The 21,050-nt window shown below is 27.6% G+C and overlaps 1 protein-coding gene across 1 annotated transcript in view; it reads right to left on the minus strand.

Annotated features, from left to right (window-relative positions):
- Window positions 1-367: 367 nt before the first annotated feature.
- Window positions 368-21,050, minus strand: part of LOC136072034 (nudC domain-containing protein 1-like) — a 25,871-nt gene continuing 5,188 nt past the window's right edge. Inside the window, exons 3-6 of the mRNA XM_065819991.1 lie at window positions 17,645-17,882; window positions 8,524-8,680; window positions 5,957-6,073; window positions 368-1,154 (exon numbers count right to left, since the gene is read on the minus strand). Coding sequence (XP_065676063.1) covers window positions 723-1,154; window positions 5,957-6,073; window positions 8,524-8,680; window positions 17,645-17,882 — 944 coding nt within the window. The 3' untranslated portion in view covers window positions 368-722. The remainder of the gene's footprint in view (window positions 1,155-5,956; window positions 6,074-8,523; window positions 8,681-17,644; window positions 17,883-21,050) is intronic.

A 21,050-nucleotide genomic window follows, 5' to 3' on the forward strand; every position in this document is an offset into this window, starting at 1 on the left:
GCTCAAAATTTAAGAAACTTCCAGCTAAAACAAAAAATTCTAAAATGCATGCGATATACACTATTAAAACTACGTTTAGTTTAAATGTAAGATTTTATCATGTTAAATTAATTTAACGATTTGAATATTTAATCGTTATTTTAATTTAACGATCACCTAGACTTGCTTAATGAAAACCAATAGACTGTAATAATTAGTAATATAAATATTTGGAGATAATATATTATAATGGCATACAGTATTGAAATTTCCACATCTTTTTGAGTGACTTAAAAAGCAAGGACTAGGGGACTTTTTTATAAAAGACCCAACAAAACTTTTGGAAATGTTTTATAAGTGCTAACTAAATTTTATCAAACAAAACAGCTTATAGAGAAATCGAAATCTTTCTTTATATTAGAATCGTTAAAAAATCATTTAAAAATAAAACCGCTATGAGTATTTAAACAAAAAAAAATCACAGATTCTTTTTATTTAACTCATTTCAGTAGCTTTTTTATTTCACTCATTTCATTTGCTTTTTAACATTTTATTTTAACTGCATATATGCCAATCGTTAAGATCGTCTACGGCATACACGTCAACGTCAACATTAATAGCATTCACGCCAACATTTGTTTTCTATTTATCTTTTTGGAGTTTAAAATAATTCTAAGAAAACTGATTAAAAATGGAATCTTGAAAAATAGCATTTCATAGTTCAAAGAATTGTTTTTAAATTTTTATTCGATTTGCATGTCTTCGAAATATTGGGGTAGTTGAATAACGTTCAAGTGTTCGTCTGTGAGTACAAAGATACGCGTTTTACTCGCTTGACAGCCAAATATCCGCGAACAATTTCCTAAACTAACAATGAATTGCTTGTGCGTAACTTTGTTGTCCAAATCCTGTTCGTAAATGTAGATATTTGACGTGCAATCCGTTATAATGGCGTATTGATAAAGCGGTGTACATAACGTAAATTTGTGTTCTCGTTTCGAAGCTTGAACATAGCCTAAAGCATCAAAAGTCGCAACATGTTGCCATGTCGAATCAGGAGACAATCCATTAGGTCTCCAGAGAATACCATCAACATCGTGTCGCAAACATAATAATGGAACAGATAATGGATTGTCTTGATATTGAAAAAGCCATTGATGACCAACTAAATTTATCTAGAAAAAAATTATATTTGATGAAAATGCATACAAAATACCTCAAAATAAACAAAGATAAGTGGCGCAAGAAGCAGAACTAAGAACTAGCAGTGGCATAAGCAGTAAATATAAGAAGTGACGCAAGAAACAGACTTGGAGTTGACAAAATAAAAAAATAAAAAAACCGATTGCCAGCTAATCAGCAGAGACAAAAGAAAAAAACCCAGGAGTCATCCTTAAGAAAATTATAACACTTTAAAATTATTGAAATCTAAATCTAATAAAACCTAATAACTCAGTTCATTCTAATAATACTAAAACACTTAAAAGCCGATATGGTTTTATATCAAAAGCTTACAAAAAAATTATTTTAAAATAACAACTAACTTCTGTCTAAAAAATAGAATTAAGGAGAAAGAAATTTTGTCTTACAAGTAGAATTCTATAAGGAGGAACTTAAATGTGAAAGAAAAATATGAACTATTAAATCTTATTAACTTGTAAAAGTTATGTAAAATTAATAGATTCCTTGACTTTTAATTAAAAACAATTTTAGTTAAACGCAATTTCCTTGAAATATTGTGAAATATTTTAAACAGGGGAATGTTAAATATTCTGAATATTGAGCTTTATTTGAACTGGCACTTAGAACCACATAAACGCTTACAATCAATATACTAGCTTTTTAAATAAGAAACCGGTTTATAAGACCTTAAACTTTTAAGAAACTTTTAGTGCTAAGTTACTTGTCAATAAGAAAGTTATTTTATTGAAAGTTCAAAGCACACTCTCAAGTGATATATCACACACTCCCAAGTGATATTTCACACACTCCCAAGTGTAAAACATGGGTAATACAAATTTATCCAACGATATTAACATGATAGATTTTTTATTTATTTGCAACAGCTCTATTTTGCAACAATCCAACGATATCTTTAGCCATATTAATGCCAAAACCATTAAAATGACATTCCATGTTGATGATGCCATTCCATTACCTCAAGCATGTTAAGTGCAGAATATGAGCTCAATATTGTTTTCTTGTCACTACTGTGAAAATGCACACAGTGGTATATTAATATCAAAGCTCATTATGTACTTTAATTTATTTTTGAGTTACTCCTGAATGCTGGCAATTACTGCGGTAGTGCTGTAGTGGTAGAGCGCTTTCTTGCTAGGATTCTTTGACTTGATTGTTTTATATAAATATTTCTAGTGCTTGCTCCTATAGATATTCCATCTGTTGTGAGGTCTTTAATGATTTCTTTAAGACTTTTTTGATATTGAAAATACATTTTTTTTGGGTCTCTTTTCACTTTCTGGCTTTTCCTTGGAAGATGTGTTTTTAGAAGATTCTTGAATGTTGTTGTAAAGGTGTCTTTTAATGTTGTTGTAGAGTTGTCTGAACACTTAAAAATCTTATTAAACGGCCTATATTATGCCTAAAATTCTTTAGTAAATGTATTTTTGGGTTTTGTCTCAAATTAATAACTATTTGTCAATATCAAAAGATCTCTTTAATCTAGTATTTTACTGTTGCAATTAATAAAGCTATAAACAAGTATATTTTTTCATTTAAAACTGAGCTCGAGTTGAATGTTTTCTTTCTATAGGAGTTTCCATTGATGCTTGTGATTTTTTAATTGATTTTGATTGGTTTCTTAATTCAGTTCGACACAATGAGTGTATCTAAATCTTTTCTCCTGACTCTTGTTATTTATACAGTTCATAAACCAATACATTCAAATCCAATTTTGAAGCACATTCAATTTTAAGAGCTTCTTGGTTGACAACATCTATTCCAAATCTTGCCCTTTCTCGGATCAACGAATCTCATTCTAATTTCATTTTACCACACAATACACATACAGAGGATTCATTTTTTAAATCCATAATTATTGAGTTTTGCTAGAAATTAATTTTAAAAGCGTATACAAATCAAACTTTTTGCAATTAAACCATATATTTTGAATTATTTGTATTATCGTTTTAATTTTAAAAGTGTTTACAAATCAAACTTTTTCCAATTAAAACATATTTTGAATTATTTGTATTATCATTTGTAAGATTAGATAATTTCTATTAAAATATAAAAATAGCAAATCATTACATAATTATATAAACACCAAGATAAAACAAACAATTATATTTCGAATACATAAAGAATACTTCATTCTAATAACTTTAGAATTCGAAATTTAGAACTGAAACTTTTTATTCCTTCTGCCCATTTTTACTTAGAAAAACATTTTAACAAAAATATTTGACAAAAACAAACAAAAAAGGTCCTCTGGGGGTTGTGACCCACGCGACTCCGGGAGCCATGATTCTAGTAACAAAAAAGATAATATACTCAACACTTTTATATCATTTAAATATAAGTATAATTTATTGTATATTATTGTAAACTTATTGTATAACATGTTTAAAATTCATTAGAAAAATTCAAAATTTCATGTTTTGACCCCTAATCTTTGTGACATCATACCTTTTTTTCCCCAAAATAAAAAAAATTACCAATTACTCATTTCAAAGAGGAAAAAATAAGCTTTACAACTCTTTATAACATGTCTTTATAATAATTTTTTCTAAGTTGACCCTTTTTTATATATTATTCTTTATATATCTCCAAAAAAATCTATGGCTTTAAAGCTCAGATTATTGGTTTCAAGGCCACTTGATTCTAAGGTTTTCTCAGCATCGGTTGGCCTTTACTCCTTGGTAGTGGCTATGTAACTTTTTATTATCTCCAAATGAGGGTATAGCTATAAAATTCACATTAAAGGTTCTGAGACTAGATGTTTTTCATAAACTGTGGTAGGTCCCAGAAAAGCTGATTTCATATTCTGTAGAGCCTGATTCCAACAGCTGTAAAATATCTGAGTATTAACAATGACTATTTTTCATAAAAGGTGTCCCTGTTTTTTTGGAGGGCATTGTCAAAGCCACACAAGTAGCCCTTATTTAGTATTTTGGGTTGAATAACAGAAAAGTGTATCTGCAAATTTTAAGGCGAATTTCCCTGATTTTTCCTTGATATTTCCCTGATCCACTATCTGTTTTCCCTGATTTAAAAGTTACCTCAACTCAACTTCAGAAAAATTAGACTTTCTTTTTTTTGCAATTAAAGAAGACTACTTTAGAAGAACCCTCTTTAATTGCAAAAATATAAACAATAACACAACCAACCTTTAGAGTATCAAGAGAATTTCATAAAATTCTTTTATATCTGCCAAATAAAACTTTATATTATGTGTACAATATGTGTACAAATTATATTATGTGTACTTACTTGAGTTATATAAGTTTGATGAAGAGTTATTTTCCCTGATTTTTTCGAAATTTAACTCTATTTCCCTGATTATTCCCTGATTTTTTTGCAGATATCTGAATTCCCTGACTTTTCCCCGATCTGGCAGACACCTTGCAGAAATGAGGCAACCATGTGGCTTAGAGTGTCATAAACAATCTAAGATTGAGTCAAGCTCTTTAGTTAATAATACATGTACCTAAACAATGTACCTAAAAAAATTAACAATAAAAATCATCAGTATCGTCAAATTGATTTAACCCTCCCTTTACGAATACTTGCCATTTTTAAAGTAGCTTAATCCATTGTTAGACATCTAAATCATTCATACTAATGCTACTTAAGTTATTTCCTACATTTTTTATAGCTTGTTCTCCTGACAACATGCTTGTCTCTGTCTTACAAAAATGTTCTCTAAAAGTGTTTTTCAAAAGTGTTCTTTAAAAGCATAATTTTTTTTCAAAAATGGTTTTCAAAAGCGTTCTCCAAAAGAGTTCCTTAAAAATGCTATTCAAAAGTGTTTGACATCAGTGTTTTACAATAGTGTTATCCAAAAAATCTCTCTTTACAACTTTCTAAATTTATTAACGAGGAAGCTGAAACTGAAACTTTATTTTCTGCCATCTGTTAACTGGTTGTTCCTGGGGTTCCTATTTAAAAAAAGTTTGGAGATCACTAATTACCACCTAATCATCTAAGGCCCAATCAGTCTTCTGCTAAGTCTGATTGGAATCATTAATTCTTACATCTTATATTGAGTCTAATAATTAAATTTTTTTTTTTTTTACAATTTACAGATTTTTAAGTCATTCATTTTAGTCAATTTAAGAAATTCTGCAATAGATTTTTAGCCAATCATTTTAAGTCAATCTGTCAATCATTTTCTAGTTTTAACTCTCTTTGTTTTCTCTCAACTTTATTACGAAAGTTCAAAGTTAACTTCCTGCTTTTTACAATTTTCTTCAACTTTTAGTTAACTTAAAGTTAATTTTCAGTTAACTTACAGTTAATTTTCAGTTAATTTACAGCCTTGTTGAAAGTTAATTAAAAAAAAAAAAAAAATACACATAATAAAACATAAAATAACACACATAACCAAACTTTAGGTTATTTTGTAGCTGCAGAAAATTATAAAGTTAAACAATCTTTTAAAATTAGTAATTTAAATCAATCAAGTAAAAATTAGTATTTTAATATTTTGAGGAAATCAATTATTCTAAAATATTCACAAATGAAATACTTTTTTTTGACTATTTATACTGACTTATAAATATAAATGCAATTAAAAAATTATAAACTACTTTAAAAATAAATGCAATTAAAAAATTATAAACTAATGAAATATTAACTATATTAGGGGATATAAAATTTAGATAAAATACATAAACCAAATGACCCAAAGTTTTTGATTATTTTCAACAAATTATAACTTTTTCAATAAATTTGTGAACATTTTTTTCTTTACTAAAATTTTGATGGCAAACAACTACAAAAAAATATCACCTACCTCAGTATCAACTTGTCCTGTTGCGACATTAATAGAATAAACTGCAATCTCATCATCAATGTTTGAGTCACAGTCTTCTAACTGTTGCATGTTAAAGTTTGAATTTTCAATATCATCCTAAAATTTATTTTCCATGTTACAAACGGAGCATTTAAAAATATGTAGGCTGAATAATGGAATTTAAAAGGAAAAAAAAAAAAAATTCAGAAAATTTGATAGTTTATATGATCACTTAACTCAAACAATATAATACTAAAAAACGTTATAACAAATGTCAAATTATTAACATAATAAACAGTGATTATCCAGGTCATGTTTTAAAAATCCGAAAAAATTTTTTCTAAAAATATACAGAAAATACTTTTAAGAAGCATTAATGCATTTTGTGTAATTGAGAATATTTCATGAGTTTGAAAAGAAATTAATTTGTATGCATATAAATGTACAAATGTGCACATAATAGAAACATTTGTATGTGAAAAACGTTTATACACTTTTATTTTATACGCAAGTAACTTAATGACACAGCTGATGTTAAATTGCTAAAATTGTGAGGCATGGCTTACAAAGTAGCGAGTTTGAAACCTTTTAAACTTTCAATTGAAAATATATTTTTTTTAAAAGTAGTTTTATGATTTTTAACTATTATTATTGTTTATTTTTATATATGTTTATCATTTATTTTTCAAAGCTTATATAGAAAGTGTCAATAGAATCAATGCACCATAAATTGACTTGAACAGTGTTTAAATAGTGTCAATATTTATTTAAATAAGGTTTATAAATGAATTTAATTTACTTAAAAAAAAATTATTAAATAATAGTTAAAATAACTAATAATAAATATACATGTAAATAATTAGATGTACACATGTACAAATAATGTCTAATCTAATTAAATAGTGTTAAGTAATTAATAAACAATACCTTCACTATTTTAATTATTTGATGACAAAATCACATTAAAAAAATTTCAACTTGTATTTCCAGAAAACTACATGGATATCTGGAAAAACTAAAATTTTAAAGAATCATCTGGAATTCTAGAAATATCCTGAAAAAGGTGAATGAAACACCATAAAACTCCAAATTTAATGAAACAACCAATAACAGAGATACAAAAGCAAATCGATTGTTTGGGATTTAGGATGCCAAACCTTGGTTTGGCATCCTAAACAAATGATTTTAGAATTTTAATGACTTTGATATTGGATAATAATTTTCCTACTTTTAAATTTATATAGTTAAGTATATGTGCTATGCTTCAATTTGGTGCAGGGGAGAACCCAAAGGGAGAATCATCAAGTTAGTTACGTGGTAGATACTACCAAATGTTACAGTAGCAAGAACTCCCCTTAAATTGTTTATCCAAAAACTCTTTTTAATGTCCATAACTTTCTTATTTATTATCAGGTGTACAACCCTTACGATTCTATTTTTCACAAGCCCACATATATAACGAAATTTGAGTGGGAAAATTTGAGATTAATGGATTTCATCGCTCTACCCGGATCAATCTGTCATAAAATGAAAGGAATGACTGATTTTATTGCGCTGTTTCACGTAAAGGCTTTTTTGAAAAGTCGCACCTAAAGTTGATCTAATATATAATATGTAAGTTAACCTGTAACCTAAGTAAATGATGCCTATTCATAGAAAGTACATGCTAGAGCATCAAAGTTGTGCTGCTACTTTAATTAAAATAACTACCTGACTCTCTTGTTGGCTCATTCTGCTCATCTTAAAGAAGACTAAACTAGTCTAAAGATGTTACTGAGTAATTTAAAGTATGACTATGGATGGGAGGTCATTAGAAATTTTAAAATAGTGGCAATCTTAATAGGCATTCATGCTAATTGCTGAAATTAATGCTTAGTTGTATATTTCTATATAATTGTAATTACAATTATACAATTACATTATATAATATATAATATAACTGTATAATTGTAATTTCTGAAACAACACAGAAATAAACACTGATATACAGTAATTTCTAGAAATTATTGTATATCAGTAAAAAAAGAAATAATTTAGTTATTTCTTTTTCTTTTGACATATAAGAATTAAAATATATAAAAACACTTATAGTTATTTTAAAACAATACATTTTTTTAAATCTTTTTTTTATCATTACTTTTATTATGAAATCATTAATTTCTGATGTAAAATATTTCAATTTTTAAATAAATAATTCTTTAAAGTTTCCCCTAAACAAAAATCGCATTTTAATGTTTCACACAATGCACAAACAGTTTTAGTATAACTTTTTATTTAAGTTCTTAATTACCGTCCATATTTTTTCGTAAACTTTTTTTTTCTTATAACTTTCTTATTTATTATCAGGTGATTCTACAAAAGGGGAACAGGGGGTTTAATATCAGAAGATACTGCTTCCGGTGTCTACTTAAACTTCACCTTTAAAAAAAATTTACAAACAACACTCTTCATCAATAAAGGTCATCAATAAAAACAAACAATTAAAAGTAAAAATAAAAGTAACATAAACACTAAATAGAAATGCAATAAAAAACATTAAAGAGAAATAAATAAATAAGAATATTTACAGTCAAAGTACTTGTTGTTAGATAATCCAACTTTTGACTGAAATCATTAATATTATCCTCTTCATCACCTGTAACTTGATGTACACCATTATTATCAGAAGGAACTGGGCAATGCCAAAAGACTCCAGGTGTGCTTTTCCAAAGAACTACCTCTAATCTAATAAATATGTCACATAATAAATTTTTTAAAGTTTTTTTTATAACTATTATAAATAATAAAATAAAATTTTATAGATCTATGAATGTTAACTATTTTTAATCAATATTTAATAACTTTAATCATTGAATTTTTAAAGCAATTGAAAAAAAAAAGAAGAAAAAAAAAGAGCTTGAGTTAAGAACATTTTATATAAACCAACTTTATTCATACAACTGCAACAAACAGTATTCATTTATTCGTTTTAGTGTTTTTGTTTATGCGATTACTCAGGGTTGGTCATTTTTCATGCCATTTTTCCAATATACACATCTTGAGCATCTTCTATATGTAACTGAAGCATTTTTATATCGTATGTAATACACACTCTTCAAGTATTCCTACTTTTATCTCTACCTCTTCTTCCTAAAATCCTTCTACACCCTAATACCTTTTCACCTGCATCTTTACACTTTACAAGCCGAAACTACCTTAATATTCTCTGAGACGCCTTACCAAGAAAACTCATTAAAAATCGCTTTCTAGAATTGCTACTTCCACAATCATAACACTCACGGTACATATAACACTTTAGATGATGTGGCTTTCTAGGGCTAAATTTTAGGGTACTTAGGGTAAATTATTGTTGACAGTGGTATGCTGGCTTCAAAAAGCCCATGCGTCTAAAAATGCCTATTTTTGCAATATTTTTCCATATATGCTTGATTTGAAGGCCCATAATTACATAAATGCTACATTTCATAACAGCATGTAAATTAGAGTAAACTAATTAGCGTTAGATTGCGTTAAAAGCATATCAATGGTGATAAATGCTTAAAATAAGTATTGACATAATTGCTTATAAAGAAAAATTTAAAAGGAAGGTCGAATGTTTAAGAGAACATAGAAAAATTAGTAATAACAAATTAGTAATAATAGTAAAACTTTTTAGAAAATTAAATTTTTTGAGACATTTTATATCATTAAAAAATTATTTTGACTGCATAAAAAGGTCAGATAAAAATTTAAGATTTTAATTTTTTTTAATTAAATAATTTCACAATCACGAATTCCCATCTGACTATCAAGATCATTTGATTCAACTCTAAGATGAGGTTTCTTAAGTTTATTCCAATCGTTAAAAGCAATATATGTGACATAATAAAGATTTTTTGCGATTATTTTTGAGATGTTAAGTAATGTTATCATGCAAAATACTAATATATTTTTAAAGTTTAACATTTTGAATCATATAATCAAAAAATTTAATTTGTAAAAGAATAAATAAAGTGAATAAAAAATTATTTGTTAATCATTTAAACAATATAGCAAATTTTTTTTATTCGAAAAGCCAAAATAAAACCTTAAGGTCCATGGATGATTCCTGCATAGCCTCCTGGGCTGGTTGTTGATCAGCCATGCATACCTACTTTATCAGCTAAATAAGTTTCACCAGCTTATTAAGCTGGTGTGGATTTAGGATGATGAAAACTGCACCATCTTGACTCTTATGGATTTTTGCACATGCTTCTTTGGTAGTAGCTATGCAACTCATTCTGCTATTTTGTAATGAGGGTACAGCTTAAAAACTCAATTTAGTGGTTGCAAGGTCAATGGTAGTAAAGTTTCTAAACTCAGTGGAATATCTCAGAGAGGCTGATTCCATCAACAGCTGTAAAATATCAGATTATTACTAGTGTTGTGTTGTACATGGGTGGTATCCTAAGCAGCACACTGTCAAAACCACATAAAAAACTTTTTGTTGCAGCTTCGGGTTAATTAAACAACTGTGGCAACTGTTTGTGATTGCGTCAAGCTATTTAAAATTTAAAACATAAATTTTTTTTTTAATTCACCTCCCTAAGTCTGAGAAAGCCAATACAGACAAGGAGGCTACTTAATTGTGGTTTTAACCCTCTATCAACTCCATAACTCCAAAACACGAACCTTGACGAACAAGGACGCTGATGGAGAAATAAGTTGAGCATGGTACTACCAGGGACATGGTGGGGATCAAACTGAGAACCTTTCGCTTATAAAGTGAGTGCTCCACCACTACAGCGTACAAACTACAGTACCTAAAAAACTAAACATAAAAAATCCATTATTACCATATTGTTTAAATCTATCTTTTACATATATTTGTAGTTTAAACTAATACAATTAATTATAATTAATATAATTAATCGGTATTGTTCTCTTTCTTCTCAAGACTTCATTCTTGTCTAACATGCTGGTTGCATACATAAGCTCTTACCATATAGTATATCTGGAACTTTTCATTTGTATTCATATGGTATACATTTTGGAATTATTGAATTGTTTTTTAACTAATTCTTGAGCACCATAGATGTGGTAGTAAACTAGTGGTAAAACATTTGGTAATCAAGAGGTTGAGATTCTAATCTAACTTGCGCCCTCTGAAATTACTGTTTATTTTGATCTTTATTGTTCTCTTTCTTCTCAAAACTTCATTTTTGTCTGACATGCTGGTCGCCTACATAAGCTTCCATCATATAGCATATCTGGAAATATTCATTTTTCTTCAAATGGTATATATTTTGAAATCCTTTAACTGTTTTTTAAGCTATTGTTGATGGATAACACTCTCATTTTATTTCTACTAACATCTGGACTCCAACAAGTTTCCACTCTTGATCTTGCGTTTCTCATATATCACTTTTGATCTTTGTATTTCTCTATAGTAATGATCTTTATAACCTTATCTCTAAAGTAACTCAATTTGCCATTATTTTAAAATCACTTAAAACAGGCAGCTGATCATGATTCTGATATCTCTTCTGTAACAGTTGAGGCTTGAAGTGGCTGATGAACTTTAACCCAAACAAAACTGTTTACTACTGATAATTATCTCAATTTTGATGATATTCCTATACTAAAATAAAATAACACTCCTTCTGGGTGAGTCCTCTTCTTTACATCTTCTTTGATTTTACTACTGACTTCTCATAGAAATAATAACTTGTTACAACTAAAAATCTGGACAAACTTTGAAAATGAATATCTCTTGAAACGAGTTATCAATTTTTTAAATTTAAAAAACAAATTAACAAAAAGTTTGTATTTTTAAGAAAGTCATACGATTGATAATAAACTCTTATTTTAAAAAACAAGTAAAACAAAAACAAATCATATTAATTCAAAAGAAAAGAAATTATTTGTTTATCAGCCCATTTTGCAAAACACGGTCAACTCTTGTAAAGGTACTCACCCCAAGCCTATGAACACAATTTTGATTGCTTTTTTTCATACAATACTCTATTCGATTTCTTAGTTGGCGGAGATTTTTAGGTTACCGATTGTCTGCATATACCAATCTTTTCCTTTCACTCCAAAAATCCTTGATCAAGTGCAATTAAGACACATTGGCAAGGTTTATGTCTTGCACCACATATTCAATATTTTTGCCATTTAGGTAATCTTGCACTTTGTTTGGATAGTGTGCGGAGGCTAGAACAGACCAGGACACAATTTTGTCACTTTTATGAATCTTATTGATAAGCTTTTTTTATTTAACCAGGCATTTGGAAATGTGCACATCCTTGTCGACTGCTTGACCCGAAGGAGCAATGTAATGCTTTGAGACCCCTTTCTCTGACAAGGCTATCCAAACTTATAATTTTGGCTCATAATTGCTTTTTCTTTTGAGCTTGACCTTATCAGGAGTAAGATTGGGATCAGAATTATAATATCCTAGATTGCCAGAAAGCTGCGTGTTGCACAAGGGAAAATACAATTTGTTGTCAATTATCACAATTTTTTTCTGGAAAAGTGCAACCAATTTTCAGGACTTAGGATGCACAGCAGCTTTCTGAGCCAGTGTTCTTTTTAGCACTTTTTTTTTTTTTGCAGTCCAAACACAACTAACTTTTCGCTCTGGTCCTATATTGATCTCCTTTTGTTGCAGTATATCGTAAACAGTTGATTTTAAGACATTTTCCAGGCTAAAATGATTAACAACAAACATTTTGTTCTCTTCTGGATGCAAATCCAGAAAAGCGTACACTTGATTACAGAGTGCCTCTTGATTTTTCAATCTATTAGACATGTTGAATTGGGTTCTGAAAAAAAAAAGACATGGTATATTGTAGAGGAATAAACTTGCAACATAATAGGTAGAATTATAAAATTATAAAGACATTGTTAGACAATTGAAGCTACAAAGTTAGTCCAGATTTTTAGTTGTAACATGTTATATACCTTGTTAAGAAGCATTATGCCATTTGGATTTTACATACAAAATGACGATTTTAGCTGTGTATTAAACCATTTACGTTATGCCAAAACTTTTTTCAATCAGAATATTTAAACAGTCTTTTGAAATAGTTTATGCAGAAAACATAAAGCAGCAATTAATTGTTGTATAAAACATTTTCACCTTAATTGTAAAATTATTTTTATTTTGATGAAAAAAGTTGAATAAATTTTTTTTTTACACTTTTTGCATTTTTTTATTATTAAAAATTCCAAACTATGTTGAAGAAAAAAAAATCTAACTTAATTTAAGTTAGATAAAAAAAGTCAACTATTTTATTTATTTATAGTTGGAAGTCAATAAATCTTTTTATCCCATTAGATAAGTGCAAATATACAAATTGTTTAATGCACTTATAATTGTATATTTATACATTTGTATGTATGTATGTATATATATATTGCCGGATAGGTGGATTTTGGTGGATACATAGATGTGTAGCTACGTAGCTTGTAGGCAAAATTATTTTAGAGATTTTTTTTAGTAAACTTAGTAAACAAATTTTTGAATATTTAAATTTTAAAGTTTTGAAATTGGTTTTTAAGAAAAAAAATTTCTTTATAACCAATTTTTTAGATTGATCATAGAATGAACGTCTTTTAGAAATTATTAAATAGTTAATGAGTTGTAGTATATATTATGAGTAAGTAAGCCCAGATTTTGTTAAAGCCAACTGTTAAAATTTTTTTTGATAAATCTTTTTTTTTTTTGATTGTTTAGAAATTAAACAAAAACTATTGCCCCCTCATCAAAAAAACAAACAAACAACTAAATTGTAAGAAAGCAAACATAAGACAATAATGTTGTTTGTTATGAATGTTTTAAGAAATAAACAGTATAAGTTCAAAGTGTTGAGACAAGTTGTGTTCATATTAAAGAGAATGATATAAAAAAATGTTTGGGCAAAATTTTTTCAAGTAGAACAAAATAATAAAGGTATACCAAGAAAAATAAACTGTTGTTTTACTTGAAGCTTGCTATCTCCATGTTAGCCAGCCTCTCAAAGTCTTAAAAATATACACTGCAATCTACAAACTTTATAATTTATTTTAATACCTTTAATTCCAAAGAGTTTTAGTAAATGACATCATTGTAGAATTTTTTTTTCTTTTGAATTAATACTATTTGTTTTACTTGTTTTTTAAAATAAGAGTTTATTATCTATCGTATGACTTTTCTGAAAATTTTATGAACAAAAGAATGTTTCTTTATAGAGCGCGATAACCAAATTAAGATTTTTATGTTAAAATATAATATTCTCTTAAATAAAATAAATATTGAAAAAAGACGTTGATCACTTTTTTAAATATTCTGAATTTTTTTTTTTTTTAATGAAAACAATGTGAACTTTTTTCTAGTTTATCTAAGTCGTTTATCATTATGCTGTTTTTGTTCTCCTATCAAAATGACATTTTACTAATTCTTAAATTTATAATTAATAAAGAATTTTGGTAAACAACATCATTTATTAGAGATATTTGCTGAACTCCTAAATTTTTAGTTAGAAAATATTTATAGATTTTACACTTAACAAATTTACAGACAGCTTTATATTAATTAAAGCAATAATTAATATTTTATGGCAATAATTCAAGACAGATGGCGATAAAAATTGTCAATGTGTTGCAGCGCTCATTAAAAAACATTATATTTCATACTTCCCAACTCATGTTGTATTTGGCAAGTATTTTACATTAAAAACTGTCTCTTTTTTATTTTTTAATAATTTGCTGCCTTAAGGCCAAGAAGGCCATTACAGTCAAGGAGGCTACTTTTTATGGTTACAACCCTCCCTCAACTCTATAACTCCAAAACACGAACCTCAATGAACAAAGCCACTGTGCAGAGAAACAAGTTGAGCACGTTACTACTATTGGTGGTGATCGAACTCAGAACTTCTCGCTTATGAGGCGAGTGTTTTACCACTACACCACTACCGCATCTTAAAATTACAAATAAAAAAACTACCAAAATTGACAATAAAAAGTTTTTTATTAAATGATTTCAATTTTAAAATTTTCTTGATAAATGCTACACTTTTTTGCTTGACCAATAAATGTTCAATTTAAAAAATAAAACAAAATAAGCAATACATGTTTTACAAAAATAATTTTCATTAAATGTATTCTCACATGATTAAAAAAGAATTTCGGAAATACTTGTACCCAATGAAAAGTTTAGCTAATAAATGCTGTTAATTAAACTTTCACAAGGTTAAATCTTTCGCTAACAGCTGATTTATTAAAAACCTTTGTTGCGACCGCAGGCCTTGTTATGAGATTTTGTTGCATAAGGGAAAAGCATAACGCGACTAAATGTAACTTCACTCAATAAAGATATTTACATCAATAAAAGTTCAACTATGTCAGTTGCATATTTTAAAGTACCTCATTGTAATTAAATTTAAAACCACATTAAAAACTGTTGTAAGTCTTTATCTTTATGAAATATCTTTAAATTAAACAATATTGTTATAAAAGAAGTTTCCTTATCTTAAAATCTTATACTTATTTGAACTTATGTTTTTTTCTTTAAAACATTTTACGATTATTTTCTTTTAAAGGGATTTCAATGTACTTATCATAGTTTTTTAGCGGATTTTCACAACTACACTATTAGATTGAGTCTTCCCCTTTATAAAAAAAACGTTCATGCTACCTAAAACATTTTAGCTCAACTGGCTTTTGACAAAATAAAAATTGTAATTAAAAAAGATTGCCGCTTTTCTGTTTTGTTTTTTTTTTTAAATATTTTTATCAAAATATTTCATTCTCATTTACCATGAAACCTAATACTTTCACTATTACTAAATCGAAAAAAAAAAAAAAAAAAAGTATTTTTGGTGTTAAGATGTTATTAGCAGAACTTGTTTTTAACAAATATCAGTATAATTTTGAAATTTATAAATCTTATATTTATAGCACTAGTACTAGTTTAGTTTTTAAAATAAAATAAATATAAGTTGGGCTTTTAAAGCGTTTACTTATTGATTGTGCTATTTTAATTCGATTATAAAAGTTTGGTTCTTTTTATAAAAATAATGAAAACCCAAACATAACATTTATAACTCGAGTTTGAAAGAACTTTTAGTATTGATGTCATTTATTAACTACAAAAGCGCATTAATCAGATCAGTATTTTTTTTTTAAATCATAGATCCGGAACTTACCTTTAAGAAAAAAAAATGGCGTTAAAAATTATAAAGTCTTTCACTGTAACGGTCAAAAAATAAATAAAAACTATCAACCTTTTTTTTAACATTTTGGCTTAAACAAAATCTTTGCACACTACTCATTAACTAGTTAATCATTTTAATCGACGTTCAGCCCATAATCAATTCAAAAAATTAATGATAAAATTTTTTTTTTGTTAAAAAGCAATTACAAAACTGAAATGTAAAATAAAGTTATATCTAAAACGAACATTTTAAAGTAACTTGAATTAAACTTTTTTTTTTCTTTTTTTTACTTTAACATAGTTATAAAATTTTAGCAGAAAAAAAAAATTTTAAAAATAATTTAAATTAAATTTAATAAAATAAATTTATATTTTGCTATATTTAATAATAAATTTAATTTAAATTTAGTAAAATAAATTAAAAATATTTTTTTTTTTTTTAAAAACAAAAAATAGAAAAAAGTTTATTTTATCTACCTGTTTTTTTTTTAATCTAATAATAAAAATATTCCACAAATGTTTTTTACAATTAATTACAGCTTAATGTTTTTTGCATAAACTGTTCTAAAAGACTGTTTAAATAAACTAATTGAAAAAAGTTTTAGCATAACATAAATTGTGACACACATACGTGAAATGGTGAATACATATATAAAATTTAAATAGTGTAATGCTTCTTAGCAAGGCCTGCGACCACGCATTTTTTTGAATAATGAATGTGATTGATGATAAACGCTTATTTTAAAAAACAAACAAACAAAAACAAATAATATTAATTCAAAAAAAAAAATCAATTTAGAAAAAAATAATCCTACAATGACGTCATATACTAAAACACGTTTCCATTATGCAACAAAAACTCATAACAAGGCCTGCAATCTAGATATATCGTTTAAAAAAACAAAATTTAGATATATCGTTTAAATAAAATAGAAGGTACAGTTACAGTAATAGGATGCAACTTTATTGAACAACCACATGAAATTGAGCTACAATCTATTTGCAATGATTTGTTTTACAATTTAATTTTTTAGTCTTTTAGTATTCTAAGATGTAATAATCAAAGACATCAGAATTTTTTAAAATTATTTATCCAAGTAGAGAAAAGGTGTTACAAAATATCAACCTTTTTTGTTAGATATGCTATGTTTATCAAACATAAAATTTAGTCTTGATATTTTTTTAATTGCAAATAAGCAGAAACAATGCTAACCCCTAAGTTTTGCAAAGAAATATCTTTGAATAAATTAAATATACATATTTCAGAATAAAAATCTTTAATTTTTTAATTAAAACCTCATAAAAGTGCTAAATCCATATTTCATGATTATATATAAATCAATAAAACCTTAACATAAAAAATAAAACAAAACATAAAAATAAGTAAACTAATAACAATATGTTATCATATTATAACAATATTAATATGAAATGACTTTTTGCAAATAAGAGAGATTTAAAAAATTATAAAAAAATACTTTTACAATGCAAAAGATGCAATAGATCAAAAACAAAAAACCATGTAGTCTTACTGTTTATCAACAATTGACCAACTTGATGATTCAATATCAATATCTCTCTCAAGATCTCCCTGTAGCAACACGGAGCCATCAAGAAGTTCAACAGACAAATAAGATTTTTTAATCAAACATGAAACATTTGTTTTTTCTACAGATTTTTTAAATGTGATAGTAAGGCATTCTTTACTCTGACTCCAGACATATTGTTCCTCACTAACATCCATAGATAATTCAGTTGGCTCTTTGAATTCTATAAAAAAGTTTTTTAATTAAAGCAAAACTTGCTTCACTATTTAAAAAAAAGAAAAATGTATCAATAAAATGTTTCGTGCTGTTGTAATATACAGTTGGTTATATATCAGGCCTTGTTTTAAAGCGTAAACTGGTGCGCCATTTACGTATGCAGTGAAGAACCCAGAGTTTATTTGGGGATACCGCTTTTTTTCCGGCAATGTTGAGGGAGGGGGAGGGGAGGGAGGGGTGATGTTTTTTAGTCCCCCTTCTTCTCTCCTAGCTAAACCGTTAAACCAATGATTTTTACCCAACATTTTTTAAATCATCATTTGGATAAAATTCAAATTGTTTATTATATTATAACTTTGTTTACTTATATTTTGACTTTGTTTATTAAATTCTATTTACAAATTTTATACAGAAACAAAAATTCTTGAGGGCGTAATTATATACAAAAACAGCTTATGACTTGACTAATGAATTATATCAAATAAGTTTAATAATATTATGACAAGAATTTTATAAACATAACAATAAAGTTTTATAACAATCAGCTATTATCATATCACCCCAAGAACTGAAGTTCTTAAGTAACATAGTCATTTAAATATGTCCGCTTTCTCCTTTCTCTGGTTGATCATCTGATCGCTGGTAATAAATTATCGACGATTTCTCTGCTGCCAGCTTCCTCCTCAGTGTCAGAAACTGTTTCTTTGGTTCCTTCCTTTCGTGCAGCAAAAATGTCTAAATCTTCTAAATCACTTTCATCACTGTCAACCTCTTCACTGATAACAATTTTACTTGAAGCATTTGAAGAATTTGAGGCAGGAGCTATTCTCACATCTTGCACATGTCTTGGTACACCATCAATTTCAATATTTGTGTTTGTGAGTATGTTAGTTACAGTACCAATTTTACAAACTGAAGTGCACTTTGCATCAGCATGGCAAACATAAACTTTTTTTCTAATTCTATAAGTTTCCATAACTCATTGTGATCTTTCCTGGGTTTCAGTGTTTTTCTCAACTTGAATTGGTAGACGCCAGACGTACTTATTTTTTTTGAGAAGGTGCAGATTTCTTGTTTGTTCCCATCATTGATGTAGCATTGTACCAAAATACCACTAGTAACGGACATATTCGTGCCCTTAGAGCTGTTTGTTTTACTGTGCGGTCGTTACGCTCCACAATCCCATTTCCTGATGGTCTATATACACATCTATACTTCTTTTTTACACATCATTTTTCACATGTTTGAAAATTTACTGGATTTAAACATCACTCCGTTATTCATCATCAGTTCTTGTGGTGGGCCATGCTCCCTAAATACGGATTCCAATTGACTCACTACACTTTTGGTATCTTCACGAGGCAACTTTCTCAAAACTGCAAACCGACTTGGTCCACAGTCAATCATTGTTAAAAATGGCGACCCTTTGTAGTGAGTCACCCTTTATAGTGAGACCCTTTATAGTGAGTTTATATATAGTTTAGACCCTTTATAGTGACCCTTTATAGCCTATAGTTTAGACCTTTTATAGTGAGACCCTTTATAGTGAGACCCTTTATAGTGAGACCCTTTATAGTGAGCCAGTGTCAAAAAAAATTGTCTCTCAAAACATCATTTTGTCAACATGTCAGCTCTGTTTTTGGAGGATGGAACCCATTTCAACGTGATGTTTATATTATATTCTTTTTTTAAGCCTTGCAATAGAAAAAGTCTTCCTTTAATAAACATTTCTGATAATCCATTTGATCGAACCCTGTGATATTTCAGTCATCATACTTTTTAACCATCCATGAACTGTTACTGAATCATAATATGCATGACATCATTTATTCTTTGAAGCCAGGCTGCATCCTCAATTATTAGGCCATCGTATTCTATAGCAACCCACCCTCCACATATTAAAAAAAGTTTCCAACGTGTTACTTTTTCAGCATTTTGATGTCTTGTGACTTTGGAATGTTTTAATGTTTCCAACAAAGCTACTTTTTTTCATTTCTAAATAGTTGCAAACCCAACACTCGTGCAGTATCACATTGCTCTGGCTCTTTGGTTACCAATACATAATGCACCAAATGGTTTACGACCTTTTCAACCGATGTCTTTTCCAAATTAACAATTATTTCGTCAATATAGTGGTCAGTTGCTTCACTAATACCTGCATCGAGATTCAACACACTGCCTAAGATTGAAGACATTATTTTGGGGGCAGAATTGAACCCAAAACCAAAACATGTATTTTTCTTTTTAGTAAACTACCCTCTAATGCTCCCACAAATTCGGATTGATGTGTATTTGCATATAGGCGCATCTAAGATCAAGCGTTGCAAATTTGTCACCAACAGTTCTCCATTTTCTAAATTTTTCATCACATACGTCACTTGAGGCATTATATGAATTAACATACTGATTCAATTTGCAAAAGCCCAGAACAGGTTGTATCTTTTCTTTATTTTCCTGCTCAACAGCCATTAATGGGGCAATCCCTTTTGTACTTTTTTCTTCTTTGCTGCATGGTTTCAACCAGCCATTTTCCACCCATAAGTCCATCTCATTAAATTGATGTTTCAACTGGGGTTGATACATCAATTTTCAAATGATTAAAATAATGATTTAAATCAGTAGTTAAAGAGTTGATTTTAGGGCATTTTTTTGAATACATGAATTAATCATTGGACAACATCGTCCAATGGTTTTTATACTTTAGAAACAATAAGAAAGCTATTTTACTCAAGACTTTAATAAACGCTTTTGTGGCAAATATCATGCTATTAGTAAATAATTATTGAAAATTGTTTAAAGTATTTTAAACATTTATTAACTATATTTTAGTAAATTTAATTTTAGTAGTTATTAATGTTTTAAACAATTAATAATTAAATGTTTAAATACTATAAACAATCTTAATCGATAATTACATTACATAATATATTTACATATATTAAATTGCATAATATCTGTGAAATTAACAAAATAGTTTTTACGCCTTGTATTCGAATTAAAAACATATGCATTTAATAAACAAATTCGATAAGCATTTGATAAATTATTCGAATAAAAACATAAGCATTTAATAAACATATTTACTATTATTTTAATTTTAAAATTTTGATTTAAATATTAGCAAATCTGTTTATTTAACCTTTACTGAAGAGTAATAATTTTTAAAGTGATTTTA

The sequence above is a fragment of the Hydra vulgaris genome, chromosome 15 (assembly GCF_038396675.1).
Source record: "Hydra vulgaris chromosome 15, alternate assembly HydraT2T_AEP".
NCBI classification, from domain to species: Eukaryota; Metazoa; Cnidaria; class Hydrozoa; order Anthoathecata; family Hydridae; genus Hydra; species Hydra vulgaris.